This window comes from Artemia sp. Qi Xiang Cuo, chromosome 9 (assembly GCF_049724085.1).
Source record: "Artemia sp. Qi Xiang Cuo chromosome 9, ASM4972408v1, whole genome shotgun sequence".
Lineage (NCBI taxonomy): Eukaryota > Metazoa > Arthropoda > Branchiopoda > Anostraca > Artemiidae > Artemia > Artemia sp. Qi Xiang Cuo.
This window is the reverse complement of record NC_142802.1, coordinates 70,776,478-70,795,989: the sequence shown is the minus strand read 5'-3', so window position 1 is coordinate 70,795,989 and position 19,512 is coordinate 70,776,478. Positions and strand designations below refer to the sequence as shown.

The following is a 19,512-nucleotide window of genomic DNA, read 5'->3' as shown; positions in this document are numbered from 1 at the left end:
TATGGAAGGGGGAAATCTGAGTCCTGGGAGGGACAGTTTTCCCTCCTGCCTCATAGAGAATTACGCCCCTGCTTTTTAACCCTATTCAGGTTCCCAACTGGAATTGTAAGCCAGTAAAAAGAACAAAAGCGTTTGGATCATATTTTTAAAAGTAAACTCTGTTTCTCTATGCATCAATAAGAACTTTGTTTTTCGGAGTTTCATTTGTATGGATAAGGATCGCACTTTACTCAGTTTGCTAACTTTTCACTCAATTCTTCCCATTCAGTCTCGGATTTTTGAGAATTTTCGCACTGATGAATTGGTGAGATTCTTGAGAGGAAAGTTTCTTTCATGCAAACCAGCTAAGTTTTAGGATATTCTTACTCACCATACAGTCCAGTATCTGACTTTAACGATGCTTGGGATAGAAAACTGGAAGTGGCAATTTTTGTCCCAGACGTTTGAAAGGCACTGACGCTGTCGATGATTTTTCTGAAAAAGTTGCGTAACTGCGATATCAGGGGTAAGGCCTTGTAGAATATCCCTTCATATCTAGGTAAGAGATCTCTGCATGTGGAATTGAAATATGTAAATTCCAGAGAACTTAAACCTCGTAATGGTGTTCGTCAGGCCCTCATCTTGACTCTTCTGTTTTCAATATATATGAATGGCATCCATCGACTGGTCTAAAGACGGTAGTGGTAAATGGCAAGGGAAGAAAAAATAAACCCAAGAAATGTCTGGTATTAATTTTTGATGACACTAAGTTTTTAGCTTCAAAAGGTACCAACAATCTTTGCCGACACTCTTTGGGTAAAGCAGAAAAATGGCTGAGGCTAAATAAGATAAAAGTAAATCATTGTAAGACTGGTATTGTTGTCTCGGGCCTTTGCCCTGTTTTTTTACCTCCTTATCTCCTGATTGCAAGAGTTTACATTGGGTGAATTGTCCATACGAAGGATGAAATGCGTTAAACATCTTGCTGTGTTAAAATTTTATATTTTTAGAGTATGTTGACCGCGTAGCGTCAAAAATTTAATGAATATAGGGGTAAAAAAAGAAAAAGTAATATGGCAATAGACTTTGCGCTACCGGTTGTGCTGATCTCCGTTTCATGGCCCTTCAGCCAGGAAGTACAATGAGAGTTAGGGCCCAGCCATCCTGTGCTTCAGCACACCCTTCCTGTTTATCTTCCCCAGATTGTTCCAGGTATCCATTTAGGGCTGAGTCGTTTCTGACTGAGCTTACGTAGTCACGCCATTGACCTCCGTTCCAAACAAAATGACTAATGACACGAGCCCCTTCCCCAATGGACAAAGGATTTCAAGTCTAGCGTCCCAACGACTCGGCTAGGATGGCTCTATGTGTGATCGGGAAATTAAAAAAAAAGATTTGGGGAAATTTTTCCAACTTTTTTTTTATTCTTCTGGTCATCCTTATTTATTACGTAGCTTTCCTACTTTGTCCAGAACATTCTCAGTCCAACTGAAACCTCAGTTATGATCTCCAAAATTAATCTGTACATGCTGTACAGATTAGATACAGAAACGCCTAGATACACTATTTATATGTTAGACAAAATCAACAATTTCCAATAATATACACCCTTTTGGAAATCTGCTGTGAGATTACTTTTTAAAGACCCTGAATAGCACCAATAATTTCATTCGAGGGGCAACACTGATCAGTACAAGTCAGGCAACCCTGATCAGTGTAGTCAGGCTTGATGTTCTATCTGTATGATTGAACCCAGTAATTAGTCCTTCAACTTCAAAATTACACCAGTCAATACTACTGATTTATATTTACTAGCCTCCTGCATAATTTCGCAAAAGGCCATCTAATAGAGAGGTATACCCAATGGTGATTGGCGTTCCCCCCCTAAAATTACCCCCCGCTCTGAAAATACCCCAACGGAAAATACTCCCCCCATAAAAAATACCCCACTAGTAAATACCCCCCGGAAAATACCCCTTCCCCCGTGGAAAATAAGGCTTTCCAAATTTGAGAATTTATTTGAGTTTTTTTTCCGCAAGAGGAAGGAGTTTTGATACTTGTGTATTATACGCCACTCACTCAAGTTTACGCTGTGTAAAACTCGAGAACAAACCAGTTTTTTTCCGTTAGTTTCTTTCAGATTAGCATGAGACAAGACAAAGACAAGTGACAGAATAGATGGGAAATATATAATTTGGGCTATATATTTGCTCATAAGGGAAGGGGGGTAAAGTATTTGGACAGTTTGAAGTAAGAAAACAATTCTGAGTTTATAATATGTAGGATAATTGTACCTAACACATTTTACATGCAGACCCGCTTTACTTTACCCCCCCCCACCCAAAATGTCAATATAGAGTCCAAATTTGTTCCTAAAGTAACGAATAACCGGTTTGTTATCGAGTTTTACACATCGTAAACTTGAGTGAATGGCGTATAATACAGAAGTAGTTGCCCATTCCAAAAAGACCTTGCTCTTTACGCTAAAGTTTTGACTTTTTGTTCTAATTCTTTAAGAACGATTCCTGAAACGTAATTTCCGTTTAATTAGAATAATAAGCTTTGTTTTAACATTCTAAAACAACAACTTTAGTGTAAAGAGCGAGGTCTTGAGGAGAATGCAACCCCTCTCATATACGTAATAATTTCTGTTCGTTTTAAGTTTTTATGTTTCTCCTTACTTTCAGGTGAAAAAATTTGTTCTCTAAGTTTAATGTCTGATCGTTTTTAAATAATACTAGAAAATCTGGCTCTCTCTCCATGAAAAATTCACGTACTTGTGTGTTATACGCTACTCACTCAAGTTTACGATGTGTAAAACTCGAGAACAAACCGGTTTCTTCGTTAGTTTCTTCGTTACTTTAGATACTAATTTGGACTGTATATTTACATATTTGGTGGGGGGAGGGTAAAATTTGGAAAACCTTGTCTTCCACGGGGGAGGAGGAATTTTTTCCTGGGGGGTATATTCCGGGGGAGTATTTTCCGCTGAGGGGGGGGGTATTTTCTGCGTTTTTTTCCGCAGAGGGGTATTTCCCAGGGGTAAACGCCGGGGGGAGGGTTAAACGCCGGGGGGTAAACGCCTAGAACCTTAAGCATTATAATTCAACTGATCAAACCTTGGCTGAAGCCTTGATTCTAAGCTTAGACCAGGGCAGTGACTTACAGTAACCGTACGAATACTTTGCTTTATTTGCCTGGTTTTATTGAAATATAATTTGTGTACTAGAAAAAAGTGGGTCTATTTTTACTTACTCTTAAGGCAAAAATAGGGCCCATGAAGACCCATAGCTTTTCATAGAAAGGCTTGAAAAGTCGAATTTATTCCAAGGTTGTGAAGGGCTGAAGAATAGGCAGAATAGAATAATGTTTCCCTTGGAATCGAACACGGAAGAAGATCTGAAAGTGGGAACTTTGATTCTTGATGGTAAGGTCGACAAGTCAGTAAAGGATTATGTTTTCAGAAAGAAATCACACGTAACCCTCTTGCCTGCTAAGAGAGTGGGATCACTGGGCATCAAATGGGCAGACCTTAGCTCAATCTTCCAAGATTCCTGGTTGTTACATAACGTTGCAAAACTTGATTGTTGCAAGGTTCTTCGTTGTTGCAACAGAGACTGCTTCAAACACGAATTATGTGCCGTTCCTTCGTCACTCTTTGACATTAGGAGAATAAATAAGCCTGATCTTGCAAAAGCTTTGTTTGAATCGAAAATCACTGTTCCCACTTAATCAGATTAGAATCCAGATTTCAGCCAAAGTTTGATCAACTGAATTATAATGCGTATGCTTCTCTGTTAGATGGCATTTTGCGAAATTATTCAGAAGGCTAGTAAATAGAAATCATTAGTATTGGCTGGTATAATTTTGAGGTTGAAAGACTAATCACTGAGTTCAATTGATACAGATATAACATCAAGGTGGTGACACATGTTAAATTTATTCCATGGTATTTTATGTTCCTGTCCCTTTTTTTCTACAGCGCCGATACTCCATAAAAGTTATTCCTTCCAACAAATTTTCATGTTTTATATTTTTTCATTCTCTCACTTTGCACTTTGAGGGCAGATTTGACAAGTATGGCAACAAAATCTGTTACCTCTTAACAATCCACTCACAGAAAAGACATTTTTTTTTTAATATTACGATTTCCATTTTTTTTTTTTTCGCTCCTGTCACTCAATAGCATAGGTCTTAGTTGTTGTAGGTTCCAATTCCTTTCTTTCCCTCTTCATTATCTACGACCAAGAAATAAACAACAAGTAGAACAAACACACCTTACTCTCTAACAACAAACCCTAGAAAAGACACCTTACTCTCTAACAACAAACCCTAGAAAAGACACCTTACTCTCTAACAACAAACCCTAGAAAAGACACCTTACTCTCTAACAGCAAACCCTAGAAAAGACACCTTACTCTCTAACAACAAACCCTAGAAAAGACACCTTACTCTCTAACAACAAACCCTAGAAAAGACACCTTACTCTCTAACAACGAACCCTAGAAAAGAGACCTTACTCTCTGAAATAGGATAGGTCATTGTTTTTCAAATATAGCCCCTTTCACTTCAAACCCTAAAGAGCAATTCCCATAAATATGTGTTTCAAACAGTTCGTGTTAACGAACTGTAAGTAAGGAGCGACCCGGCTCAATGGTAACCGAAACTCTAGAAAACGGGTTTTTGATACCAATAGATCTATCAAAAGAATCAGATTTCAATGCTGATTTCAAATATATAACTTTCATCAAGTTTAGAGCTACCCATCAAAAGTTACGCGCCTGAGAAAATTTGGCTGATTTTCAAAAAAAGGGGGAAAGACCCCCTAAAAGTTATAGAACCTTAATGAAAATCACACCATCATATTCAGCGTATCAGAGAACCCTACTGTAGAGGTTTCAAGCTCCTATCTACAAAAATGTGGATTTTTGCATTTTTTGCCAGAAGAAAGATCACGGATGCGTGTTTATTTGTTTGTTTGTTTGTTTGTTTGGTTGTTTTTTTTTTTCCCCAGGGGTGATCGTATCGACCCAGTGGTCCTAGAATATCGTGGGAGGGCTCATTGGAACGGAAATTAAAAGTTCTAGTGCCCTTTTTAAGTGACCAAAAAAAATGGAGGGCAACTAGGCCCCCTCCCACGCTCATTTTTTTCTCAAAGTCACCCGATAAAAATTTTGAGATAGCCATTTTGTTCAGCATAGTCGAAAATATGATAAAAATGTCTTTTAGGATGACTTGATCCCCCAAAGTCCCCAGGGGAGGGCTGAAAGTTATGAACTTTACTCAATGTTAACATATAGTATTGGTTATTGGGAAGTATACAGACTTTTTCAGAGGAGATTTTTTCTGGTAGGTGGGGGAAGGAGAGGGTCGGGGGCTATATGGAAGGATCTTTCCATGAAGGAAGTTTTCATGGGGGAAGGGACATTACTCTGAAGGGGACACCGGATTTCCCAGCATTATTAAAGAAAAAGATCAGGAATTAAATAAAAAAAACTGATCAACTGATTGTGATTAAGAGGTCATTTTTAAAGAACTGGAAAAAAATTCAAACTATAGTTTAAAGAGCAGGGTATTGACTAGGGGGCGAACCCCTCTTAAAAATTTATGAATATAGAAGTTCGTTACGTAAGTTAATTCTAAGTTACGTATATTTATTACTAATAAAAACGTTCGTAAATAAAATTAAACAAGTTTCGAGAAAGCCATTTAACCAAATATAATATGCAAATTTTGTTTTAATTATTCATGTACGGTGAGCCAAAATCAAAACCTGCATTAATTCAAAAACGTTCAAAAATTAAATAAAAAAAACAAGTTTTTTAACTGAAAGTAAGGAACGACGTTAAAACTTAAAACGAACAGAAATTATTCCGTATATGAGGGGCTGTCCCCTCCTCAACGCCTCGCTCTTTACGCTAAAGTTTGACTTTCTCACAACTCTATTTTTTAAACAATAAAAAAACTTTAGCGTAAAGAGCGAGGCGTTGAGGAGGGGACAGCCCCCTTCATATACGGAATAATTTCTGTTCGTTTTAAGTTTTAACGTCGTTCCTTACTTTCAGTTAAAAAAACTTGTTTTTTTTATTTAATTATACTGGAGATGGACCATTTTTACATTCATTTCCATAATCCACGAGCCCAATAACCCCATAGAAGACATTTTTTTAATGAACTATCGCTTAATGAACTTTTATCCTTTTGCCCCCCCCCCTCCTCCATACTTTAAGGGTGAATTTGGCCCATTTCGCCTAGGAGTAGCGATGCCAATTTGGAATATATTAATAAATATGTTTTTTTTTCAATTGAATGGTATAAAAATCATTTATGTTGTAATTTGTTCGAGGTCTGCCCCTTTTTTGTCGTATCTTTATTTTGGTAATCAGCTTCTTAATAATCTGTTAAATATTATAATATTTAATAATCTATTAAATATTTAATATTATATCTGGTAAACCTAGGCTGTAATAGCGTAAATTTCGCTAATCTTTCATGTTTGCCTGACTACATTCTGAGCACACCATATGGAGCACAAAATGTCAACAACAACAAAAAACTATAGAAAAATCATCTTAATGTTATATTGAGACGGGTAGTACATATTGAGCACAAAATGTCAACAACAACAAAACTATAGAAAAAATCATCTTAATGTTTCTGGAGAGATAAAAGTTGCATGGCTTTTTCATAATCTCCTAGTAGCTGACGATAAATCTGAAAAAAAATTAAATATCATCAAAATAACAATTAAAATACTACCCATCAATATTGTACATATAGTAAAAACAACATAAATTGTAAAATATTTACTTGAGGAACTTGAGGAATGACTGGAGGCTCTGTCTCGAGTACCTAGGTACCTCTGGTGGCATAGGCAGAACGGATGTCTAAGTTCTAATATTTAAGTAAGTTCATCTACAGTTTACAGATAAAAAAAATTAACTGTGCAAACCTTTATGCAACTCTGTGGAGAAAAGGAGAGAGCTAGAAGTGGAGGTTGAAAAGTCACATAGAGGTAGTGTAGATGGAGACCGCTATTGAGTTTTTAAAAAATGGATAAAGTGTGCTATATTATGCTTTTCGTACAAATTCTTATTTATGTCAGTATGGAATAGATTTTGGCTTGCTAATAATATTTTAAACCCAATTTCGCAACAAATTTTAATAATAGTTTTACTATTGAGTTTTGGTTGGATGGAGAAGATGAATGCTTATTCAAACAACTTGATTGAAAATAACCTTATTTTTTACCTTTTATGCGGCTGAAGCCATCCTGATATCCATCCTGATACATCCTTGAATGTAGAAGAATATTCATCGACCACTTTTTCATAGCATTCATGTTGTATTATGTTTTATTGCAACTGCTTGTTTGTATAAATAAACACACTTTTTAGCACATGTACTAAAAAGGCTTATAATATGTTGATTAAAAAAAAACCGTCATAGTCACTGCAATCATGGCCTAAAATTTTGAGCAGATCAATATAAAAAAAAACTCTGCACTAAGAATCAGTTTGACCACATTTTCTTTTAAAAATTTATTACCCTTGATAAGTCCCTTGTGGTTCCCGGAGTGAGAATTTAAAATATAACTGATTTCCCCGGTTCAATAATTCCTTAAAGTTTCATCTGGGCCCCTTATGATGTTAGTTTATGCTATACCTGAGGTATTACAAATTCGCCCATTTGACAATCTAGATGCCAGCAGTATCTTTTGATTTGATTTCAACTTCCCCTCAACATTCCCTAAAAGTTTTAAGTTAATACCCATAGTCATTCCTGCTATATTGCAGATATACCTTTTTGATAACCCGGAAGCACATAGTGTCTTTGTATTTAGTTCAACATCTCTTTCAACATTCCCTTATGTTTTAACTTAATACTCTTAGCCGTTTCTAAGATATTTTATATATACCGTTTGACAACCTGGATGCACAATGTGTCTTAGGATTTAGGTCATTCATTCCCGCCCCCCTCCCCCATTGAAGTTTCAAGTTAACACTGTCAGCTATTCCTGAGATATTGCAGATACGCCTTTTTGACCACCATTACACATATATGTCTTTTGATTTATTTTAACACCCCCTCCACTTCATACCCTAAGTTGTTCATGAGGTGTTGATGATGTGTCGTTTTGAAAACCAAGAGATACTGAAAGTCTTTTGATTTAATCCAATATCTCCCTCAAACTTCTCTGAAAATGTCAACTCAAAACCCTTAGCCGTTCCTGAAATATTGCAAATATGCCCTGCAAATATTGCAAATACGCCCGGGTTATTGCAACAACCCGGGTGCATATAGCGTCTTTTGATTTAATTCAACATTCTCATCAACATTCCATGAGTGTTTCAGCTTAATTACGTTAACAGTTCCTGAGATACTGCAGATACGCCCTTTTGACACCCTGATTCATATCGTGTCTTTTGGTTTAGTCTAACTTCCTTTTATGTTCCCTCAAAGGTTCAACTTAATACCCTTAGCCATTTCTAAGATGTTACAGGTGCAGTCTTTAAACAAATTGGATGGAAACAGTATCTTATGATCTAGTTCAAGATCCCCTGAAAGCATGAAGCCAATACCATTAGCCGTTCTTATTATATTAAATATACGTCCTTTAAACAACCAGGATGCCCACTGTGTCTTTTTATTTAGTTCAACACAACTCAAGATTCTGTGAAAATTTCAACTGAATACCGTAGGTCGTTTCTAAGATATTGCAGATATACCCTTTGGACCACGTGGATGCACACAGTGTCTTAGGATTTAGCACAACCTCCCCTGAAAGCTTAAAATTAATATCGTTAGCCGTTCTTAAAATATTACGGATACACCCTTTAAACAACCAAGATGTACACGGTGTCTTTTGACTTAGTTCAATATTCTCCACAACATTCGTTGAAAATTAAAACTAGCACCAGTAGCCGTCCCTGAAAATATTGTAGATACCCTCTTTTGACAATGTGGATGCAGATAGGGTCTTTCGGTTTAGCTCAATATTCTCCTCAACATGCGCCAAAAATGTCAACTTAACTCTGCGACGGTTCTGATTTATTGCGGGTAAGCTCTTTTGATAATCTGGATACACAGTGTCTTTTCATTTAGTGTAACAAGCCCTGAAAGTTTTAACTTAATGCATTCAGCTATCGTAGATACACTGTTTTGATAACATACTCATACACAGTGTCCTTTAATTTAGCTTAACATGCCCTGAAAGTTTTAATTTGATACCTTTATCTGTTCCTATGATATCGCAAATAAAATCTTTCGTCAATGTAGATGAAGAAAGTGACTTTTGATTTAGTTTGATATCCTCCTCAACCTGTACCAGTTTTCAGCTTAATACTCTTTCCTAACTGTAAATAAAAATCAAAAGCCTACTGCGTCATTGGCGCTTAACTGAAAACGGATTATATTACAAATATTTTCTTTTCCAGTTCTTACAGTATTGAAAATAAAAATACAATTACAGTGAAATAAATTCTTGAACTGATGGATCTACTAACAATTAATATCGTTATTCATCAAATATTCAATTTGATGTTGTTTATACTTTCCAATACTATTCAAGACGCATATAGTTTTCAGTAAAGTGCCAATGACGCAGTAGGTTCTAGACTTTTACAGTGAGAGAAGGAGGTCATAACCAAACTCTTATTTGTAGTGATTTTTGTTCGTTTCAAGCTTGATTTGCACATTCAATTTAAGTTTAACTCGTTTTAAGATTTATTTATTGATTTCCATTAATATCTATTGTATTTTTGTTTGTATTGATTGTTTATGTAATTACTCTCATTTTCTAGTTTAATTTACACTTCAAAAGCAAAATACTTTTTTCCGTTTTAACCTTTATATTCATATTCAATCTAAACATTATTCGCTTTAAGATCATTTTTTTCAATTATATTATTACTTGTTGTATGTTTTTGCTATGATTGTTTATTTAATTTCTACTCGTTTTTGGATTCATGTATTCTTTAATAGTAATTTCTGGTCGTTTTGAGTTTTAAATTTAACATGCATTTTTATATGCAGATCATAATTTTAAAATGGCCATTACTTTTATTTGTAAAACATATTTTTGGAAAGTTTTTTTTAATTTATTTTTGTTCGTTTTTCTTTGTAAAAAATTTAACTTTTTAAGAAATCTTTTATAAATCTGAACTAAAAAAAAAATCAAACATTGCTTTAGAAATAAGAACTGATATCAAAGCAACAATGTCAAATTGAAAGAATGTGTTTTTGTCAACCTTGGAGTTTTTATTATCTGATGTTTGAACTATTTTTAACAAAATTGCTATCTCAAAATTTTTATCGGATGGGTTTGGGGAGAAAGGGCGTGGGGGGACTAAATTAAGCTTCGGTCTCTTATTACTTTTCAAAAGTGAACTAGAAATTCCTATTTTCAATGAAATGAGCCCCCTCTGTTTATACGAGTATCACTTCTATAAGAACCATATATATCTCCAGAGTATAACTTACAACGCCTGTCCCTGGGCCCTGGGGGGTTGTGTCGACCCTGGAGTTTTAATATCTGATGATTGAACTATTTTTAACAAAATGGTCACCGGAAATTTTTATCGGATGGGTTTATCCATACGATACGCCCAAAGGCGTTGAAGACGGGAGGGATTAGTTGCCCTCTGATCTTTTTCACTCTGAGAAAATGAACTACAACTTTTAATTCCCATTCAAATGAACCCTCTCTGAAGTTTATACGAGCATGCCCCCAGAGCAAAATTTACAACACCTTCCCCGGCCCTGGGGGGGGGGGGTGTTTACGCAGGAGTTTTTCTTATCTGATTTCTGAACTATTTTTAACGAAATGACCATACGTAAAGGTATTTTTGTTATATGACCTTTCAACTATTTTTAACAAAATGGCTACTTCAAATTTTTTATCAGATGTATTCGGGGATAAAGGGCTTGGGGGGCCAGTTGCCCTCTGATCACTTTTGACTCTTAAAAAGGGCACTAGCACTCTCGATTTTCAATCGAATGAGCCCCCTTTCAAGTTTATACGACGACCCCTTTTATATGAAGTGCTTCTGGGAAAAAATAAATAGTGTATAGGGGGAGGCTAGCTGCCCTCCAATCACTTTTGTATTTATAAAAGTTGATTACAACTTTAAATTTTCAATCAGACGAGCCCTGTAGGAAGTTTATACGATCATCCCTTCCATAATAACCATATATGCCCCAAGGGCATAACTTACAACGCCTACCCCCGGGCCCTGGGGGGCTGTATCGATACCGGAGTTTTTTGTTATTAGAACTTTGAACTATTTTAAACAAAATGTCTATCTCAAAATTTTTATCTAGTGCATTTAGGGCGTTGAGGAGGGGGGGGCTAGTTGCCCTCCGATCTATTTTGACTCTTAAAAAGTGAACAAGAACTTTCAATTTCAAATCAAATGAGCCCTCTCCGAAGTATATAAGAGCATCCTTTCCATAAGAACTATATATGCCCCTAGAGCATTAGTCATTACGCCTGCCTCCGGGCCCTGGCGGGTTCCTTCGGCACAGAAATTTTTCTTATCTGACATTTTAACTATTTTTAATGAAATAGCTATTTTAAAAATTCTATCGGATGGGACTGGGGAACAAGGGTGTGGAGGGGGGGGCTAGTTGGCCTTGGATATCTTTTGACTCCAAAATAGTGAGCTTTAACTTATAATTTTCAATCAAATGAGCCTTCTCTGAAGTTTATACGAGCATCCCTTTCATAAAAGCCATAAACGCCTCCAGGACAACACTTACAAAGCCTATCCTGGGGGCTCTGGGGGAGGATTTTGTTATCTAATTTTTGAAAAATTTCCAAAACACTGGCTATCTCAAAATTTGTAGGGGACGGGTTTGGGGAAAAAAGAGCGTGGAGGGGGCTAGTTGAACTCTCTTGACTTTGAAAAAGTGAACTATAACTTTTAATGTATAATCAAGTCAACCCTCTATGAATTTTATACAAGCATGCTTTTTATGAAAACCACACATGCCCATAGAGGACAACTTAGAACGCCTTCCCCTGTACCCGGGGGGGCTCTATTGACAATAGATTTTTTTTTATCCGACCTTTGTACGTTTTTAAACAAAATGTTTATTACAAAACTGTCATCAGATGGCTTGGGGGATAGCTGCCCTCGGATCTCTTTTGACTATTAAAAGTAATCTCAAATTTTCAATATCCAATCAAATTAGCCCTCTCTGAAGTATATACGAGCATCCCTTTCATACAAACAATATATACCCCAAGGCATAACTTAGACCGCCTGTCCTTGCACTCTGGGGGGTTGTAATGACACATGAGTTTTTGTTACCAGGCTATTGAGAAATTTTTATCTAAATGCCTACCGCCAAATTTTTAGTGGAAGCGTATATGCGAAAGGGGCATGGGGGGCTACTTGACCTAAAATCTCTTTCAACTCGAAAGTACTTAACTAGAACTTTCAATTTCCAATCAAATGAGCCATCTCTGAATTTCTTACGAGCATCCCTTCAATAAGAACCATATATTCCCCAAGGGCATAACTTACAACACCTGCCCTCGGTCCCTGGGGGGCTGTGTTGACTCCTGAGTTTTCGTTATATGGTCTTTGAACTATTTAAAAAAAAAACTATCTCAAAGTTCTTATTGGATGGATTTAAGGAAAAAGGGGGGGGAGGGGAGGGGTCTAGGTGCCCTCCACTCTCTTTTGACTCTTAAAAAGTGAACTAGAACTTTCAATTTCCAATCAAATAATCCCTCTTTGAAGTTACTACGATAATCCCTTTTCTAAGACCCATATATGCCCCCAGGGCATAACTTACAACGCCTGCCTTCGGGCCCTGGTGGGTTGTGCCAACACCGGAGTTTTGGTTATATGATCTTTGAACTATTTTTAACAAAATAGCTATTTTAAAATATTTATTGGATACACTTGGGAAAAAAGGTTTTAGGGGGGGGGAGCGGGCGACCCTCCAATATCTTTTGACGCTTAAAGAGTGAACTAAAACTCTCAATTTTCTATCAAATGAGTCCTCTCTGAAGTTTATACGACAATGTTGTCTATACAAAACCTTATATGCCCCCAGCGCATAATTTACAACCCTTACCCTGGGAGCTGTGGGGGAGTTGTCATCCTCAAAAACCTAATTTTTAGAATTTAAAACTGCGCTTAATAACATGATCATTTAATATTGTTTATTTGATGTGTCTCGTAAAAAGGTAGGCGTGAGTGGGTGACTCATTACCCTCCAATTGCTTTCGACTATTAAAAAGGGCACTAGTCCTTTCAATTTCCAATCAAATGATCGCTTTTTGACGTTTTTACTACACCACCTTCTATAAAAACCTTATATGCCCCCAGGGTATAACTTAAAACCCTTGCCTTGAGGGTTGTGGGGGAGTATCCTCCTCAAAAACATATTTTCTATTTGAAAATCAACTATGCGGAACAAAATGGCTATCTCAAATTTTGATTGGATGTGTTTGCGGGAATGATGGGCGTGGGGGGAGGGGGGCTAGTTGCCCTCAAATCACTTTCGACTTTTAAAAAGAGCACTAGCCTTTTGAACTTCCAATCGAACGAGCCTTTTTTTGAAGTTTCTACGACAACGCCTTCTATAAAAACCTTATATGCCCCCAGGGCATAACTTACAACCCTTGCCCTAAAGGTTGTGGGGGAGCATTCTCCTCAAAAAGATATTTGCTATCCGTAAATCATCTACGATGAACAGATGGGCTCTAGCAATCTTTTGATGGGAAGTGTTGAGGGGAATGAAGGTCGTGGGGGGGCTATTTCCCCTCCAAGCCCTTTCTACTATTGAATGGCGTACTATCCCTTTGAATTTCTAATCAAATGAGCCTTTTTGGAAGTTTCTACGACAACACCTTCTATAAAAACCTTATATGTCCCCTGGGCATAACTTAAAATCCTTGCCCTGAGGGTTTTGGGGGAGTATCCTCCTCAAAATCATATTTTCTATCTGGAAATCAACTAGGCTGAATAAATTGGCTATCTCAAAATTTTGATTGGATATGTTTGGGGGAATGATGGGCGAGGGGGGGCCTAGTTGCCCTCCAATCACTTTCGACTATATAAAAGGGCACTAGCCCTTTAATTTCTAATCGAATGAGCCTGTTTTGAAGTTTCTACGACAACGCCTTCTATAAAAACCTTACATACCCCCAGGGCATAACTTAAAACTCTTGCCCTGAGAGTTGTGGGGGAGTGTCCTCCTCAAAAATATATTTTCTATCTGGAAATCAAACAACGCTGAACAAAATGGCTATCTGAAAATTTTGATTGGATGTGTTTGGGGGAATAATGGGCATGAGGGGGGGCTAGTTGCCCTCCAATTATTTTCGACCATTAAAAATTGCACTAGAACTCTCGATTTCTAATTGAATGAGCCCCTTTGAAGTTTCTGCGACGACCCTTTCCATATGAATTGCCTCTGGGAAAAAATTAATAATATTAAATAAATAATAAAACATCTCGTATATATATATATATATATATATATATATATATATATATATATATATATATATATATATATATATATATATATATATATATATATATATATATATATATATATATATATATATATATATATATATATAATATATATATATATATATATATATATATATATATATATATATATATATATATATATATATATATATATATATGCTGATGGCATTGTCCTCGCTGAGAATAATTCACTGAAAGCCCAAGTGAAAAGAATTCTGATCTGATAGTCAGATTAAGAATTAACCCAACAGAGACCAGAGTGATGTCTTCCAACTCCCTGAATTCATCTTTTACATTCCTCTGGTTTAACAGTGTTGTGCAAATTGTATCCTTAGTGGATTCAGAGCAAGGATGTGACCAGAAACTTGAAAGGCATATTTGCCTGGTCTCTGCAAACATTGCTCAGCGGAATAAACCACTACGAAAACGTTGAAGCAAAAGTATATCACGAATTTTAGTTAACCAGACGATCTCCAAATGTTCTTTCCTATATGTGCTTGAAAAACAGACTGTCAAACCTCAAATAGCAGAAAGCTAGATGTCTTTCATCACGATTTGTCCAGTGGCATGAACGATTATCCAACAACGAGATCCGTGAACGTTTTAAACATCTCTATCCTGTCATAGAATTTGTATAGAAGGGATGGCTCTTGTGGCTGGACCATTGTCTACTACTTGATAACCATTGATTCATTTCAAGTCCGCCACTAAAGTACAGCTATTTGAAAATGGAAAAATCTGGGCCAAGGATTTACTTTATTATTTCAAAATTGTTGCAAAAGCCCGCCCCTTCTTGAAAATGGTCGGTGTTGAAATCATGCATACCCGGCGAAACGGAGCAAAGCTTACTTCTTCTCTTAAGTATGTAAGTAGGCGTGAGGTGAGCGAAAGAAATCTGGAAGTTAACGTTGAGAGAAAAAGATAGAAAGGGAATGGTGGTGGTGACCGCTACTAAATTTTTAAAACAAAAGTCAATTAGAATAGATAATGCTTGCAGAATAAGTTGATATTAATATTGTTAAATTATAATAAAAATGTATTATTAAAAATGAACAAAATATGATAAAGATAAATAGAGGAAAAACTAGATGCACATAGGGCACTTGCGTGTTAGCTTGGAGCTTACAAAACAGGGTGAAACTTTTACACGTTTGATTGGTTGGAGTGGATTAAGTAAAACCTTTTGTGACATCAATTGTGACAACCCATTAGGGATACAAACTCTCTAAGCGTTTGAGTCTAAGGGAAACGCCAACAAAGGCCCCATCAATAGTTATTAAAAGAACAGTGTTTAGCAGGAGCTGAATAGTCTGTTATTAACTTATCAATGGCATCACTTAATGCTTTATAAAATCTGCAGTCTCTGCTATTTTCGATAATCAGAATAAGAAAGGGTCAGATTAGCCTTATTCTAACTTGGTTTCAGCGCCACCACGATACTGTTCAGCTACATTATTTCTTGCCAAAAAACTCTTGCCGAATCGCTTCTACTTAGTTAATTGCCATCAAAACTAAAAACGCAGGTAGGTATCGAAGAAAAAGCATTAACACCATCTAGGTTTTCCGGTGTAGAGCCAAAATCAAGACAGTAGATTAATCAAAAATTAACCGAGCTAATGCCAATGAAATTAATTCTGTTGCCAAAAAAATCAAGAAAGCTAATCTTTTACAGTTGACGCAATTACGATTCAATTTTGGTTTCGCCTTGCTGCTGAACGCCTATTCTATTTACGCCTATTTTACCGTATTGACGCCTATTTACAACTTTGTTACGCCTATATTCGTCAAAATTCTCTCGCGAAACGGAGATCACTCCTACTTGTAAAAATAACTTTTAGACATGACAAAACAGAATTCAAATAGTCATAAGCCATTACAAGTCTTTAAAATAAATATAAGTCAGGTAACTGACAGTTATCTCCTATTATTCTGATCTTACCTTGTCAGCCCTTTTGTCAGGACTAGCAGTTATTTTCACGCCAAGCTTGGTGCTTATTCTGTCTAATGATAGCGCATTATTTTTTGACCTTTGAAAGTTAGGCAGAGCTAATAATGCAGATCCAAAACTCGCAGAGTTTTTCACATCCTAAAAATAAAAACATCAGTTATAATGTTGAATCTGTTAGATAAGCGGAAAATTAGAAATAAAACAATAAGTAAAAAAAAATGTATGCCTTATGAAGATGCTGATTTTGTTGGAATTGAATTTTGTTTTAATATTATCTTCTGTCACTTACAAAAGACCATTGACGTAGCAATTTTCTTTTAAATGAGCCTTAGACTCATTATGCCCTCACTATTAAACCCACTATTAAACCCACCTCACATATTAAACCTCACTATGATGTTTAAAAAAACAACGAAGAAGAAAGAATTGAAAATAAGAAAAAAAAATCAAAGACAAAAAATGGAAACAGAATGAAAACAAGACAAAAAAAAAGAAAAATGAGAGAAAAGAATAGAATAGAAAAACTGCTTCCCAATCAAAAGCTGATTTTCCTTTATGCTCAGTATGGGGGACTATAAATCCCCTATAAGAAGTTTCAGCTATGAAGATTCCGATTTTGTAGTTTATTTTGAACTGGCAAAATTGTCGTGGGATTTCAGACTGTATTTTGAAATTCCTGTAAGATTGTTTCCGCAGTAAACTTTTACCATTAAGATTAACCGAAATAATAGTTACTATTTTCGAAAAACGTTCAAATAACGATTCTTCCTCACTGGACAGATTTTTGTAAACACATTTTTTTTTAACAAGGTTGCCTCAACGGGGCGATCATAAACATATCCACCAAATACAGAAAAAATCTTCAATTTTTTTTTAGCTGGAACTTAGAAAAGGACGAACGGCAGTAAACCAGGCAGTAAAGTCACTCAAATATGAAAGCATACCCGAGAAAAGCAACTTTCCAAAAGATACCAAAGATACGGGTGTTTCATCTTTTATATGAAAATGAAGTTTTTATCAAAATTTGCACTTCATTTTAATTCTATCTATTGTTACTTACAAAAGGAATGTAGATATACAAATTAGCTTTCAAATGAGCCCTTTAACATATCTATATGAAATTTTAGTGCCCAAAAAGCAGCAACAAAAAAAAAGAAAGAAAAAAAAGGAACATGTCAGTGCATCCCCAGTGGAAACGCAATTTCCTTGTTGCTTAAGATGGTGGACTGTAATTCTTGCATATAGGATTTTATATAGAACTTATATAGTATATAGGGCATATAGTATATAGGATATTATATAGGACTGTAATTCTTCTATATAGGGTGGTGCTGTTTTCATTTTGAAACGACACCATTTTTTTCAAGCTTTTTTTAAATTTCCTCAAGTTCGATCTCACATCAATTTTTATCATTAAAACTAATTGATATAATAGTTATCCTTCGTGAATCAGCTTCAAACGGTGGTTATTCCTAACTTGATGGTTATGTACTTTTGTGTGTGTTTTTAAAATGGGCTTTAAATAATTGGAACTTTGAGCCAGGGTTCATTCTCTACTATCATGGTTAAAAAAAAGTACTAACACAACTTTCCTAGGATAATGAGAAAAACTATAATGCAACAAAATTGCGTAATTAGAATATGTGTCTGATCTGAATAAAAGCATTCAAAACAGTTCTTGATTTGATGAAAATGGAAAAAGTACATGTTTTTCCGTTGTAATTTTAACAGTTGATTTTACTGTTTATTAACAGTGTAATTAAACAAGTTTATTTTTTAATAATAAAGCAACAGTTTTTTTAATTTGTTTTATAATTATATTTAGTTTTTTTCTTTAGATAAAATGTAATTTTTAGTGAATTTCAATTTCTACAATAAAAAAAATCAAGTTCTTAGAAATTTAAAATTAGAATGTCTAAATTAAAAAAAAAGTTGTTGATATAGCAGTGTTCATAATAAGAACTAATTTTTTTATTATTAAGAAATACATTCTCGGTAACATTTAAGGCCTTTTTATTTGGCATTTTGAAAAAAATGTCATTTATTTCATTAAATAAACAATGAAAAAAAATCCCAAAGGGCTCGGCCCTATCTATCGAGCCTTATCGGCCCTATCTTTAAAGGGCAATTTGGTAATAACACTAAAATAAGATAAAATATTTGACAAAAAGGCCATTTTATGGCCTTTTAGCACAGTTATTGATAACGGGGTTCGTTATTTGCTAAGTTTCATCCAAAAAATTTCATGGTTGCAGCGATAGCTCCAACCTAATAAAGAAAGAAACACATACCATAGTAACTAAAACCTTAAAAACCTGTTTTAAACGAAAACGTTTTGTGAAAAGGTAATAAGAAAAGGCGGATTAAGAAAAGGTAACTATTATTTTGATTAGTCTTAATAGTAAAAGTTATGGTAATTCTGAAAAATAACCTGAAACCCCTAAAAAATTGCGTCAGATGAAAATATAAAGTTTACCATTGGAAATCACCATTGCCGAAAACCCGATACAGAAAATTTAGAGCCCCCCACCTTGATAATTTTTTTTTGCATGGGTACCAGTGATTCCAATCTCTTTTCTTTCTTGCTTCTTTTTTTCTTCACCACTAGTGAAGAACTGGAACATAATGGAGCTCTATATAAAGGCTCATTTGAAAGGATATTACAATGACTACGGGATGTTTTCAGTAAACCAAGTAAATCCGAAAGCTAAAATTAAGGTAAAACATTTTTCGTGATCAAGGTTGCAGTGATAATGCTGTAACTTGCTAAAGAATAAACCACGGCCCATGGTTATCGGAAATTTAAAAACGAAAATAAAAAAAAGTGAAAACGCCTTAATAATAAAAGTTTGTTGCGCAAAAAAATTTATGAGATATAAAAAAAAGCCTGAAACAACCAGAAAATGGCGTTGGATAAAAACAAAAAGCACACCATTGGAACCGCCATTGCTGAAACCCGATACGGAAAACTTACAGCCTTGATCAACAAGGGAAATCAGTCTTTGGCATGGGCTGAACTGATCTGAATCACTGATCTCTTTTTTTCTTGCTTCTTTTCTAGCCAGT

At 35.5% G+C, this 19,512-nt stretch overlaps 1 protein-coding gene across 1 annotated transcript in view; it reads right to left on the bottom strand.

Annotated features, from left to right (window-relative positions):
• Nucleotides 1-6,558: 6,558 nt before the first annotated feature.
• LOC148948990 (xylulose kinase-like) overlaps nt 6,559-19,512 on the bottom strand; it is a 148,000-nt gene continuing 135,046 nt past the window's right edge. Inside the window, exons 11-12 of the mRNA XM_089095079.1 lie at nt 16,438-16,584; nt 6,559-6,693 (exon numbers count right to left, since the gene is read on the bottom strand). Of these exons, the coding sequence (XP_088951205.1) occupies nt 6,628-6,693; nt 16,438-16,584 (213 nt within the window). The 3' untranslated portion in view covers nt 6,559-6,627. The remainder of the gene's footprint in view (nt 6,694-16,437; nt 16,585-19,512) is intronic.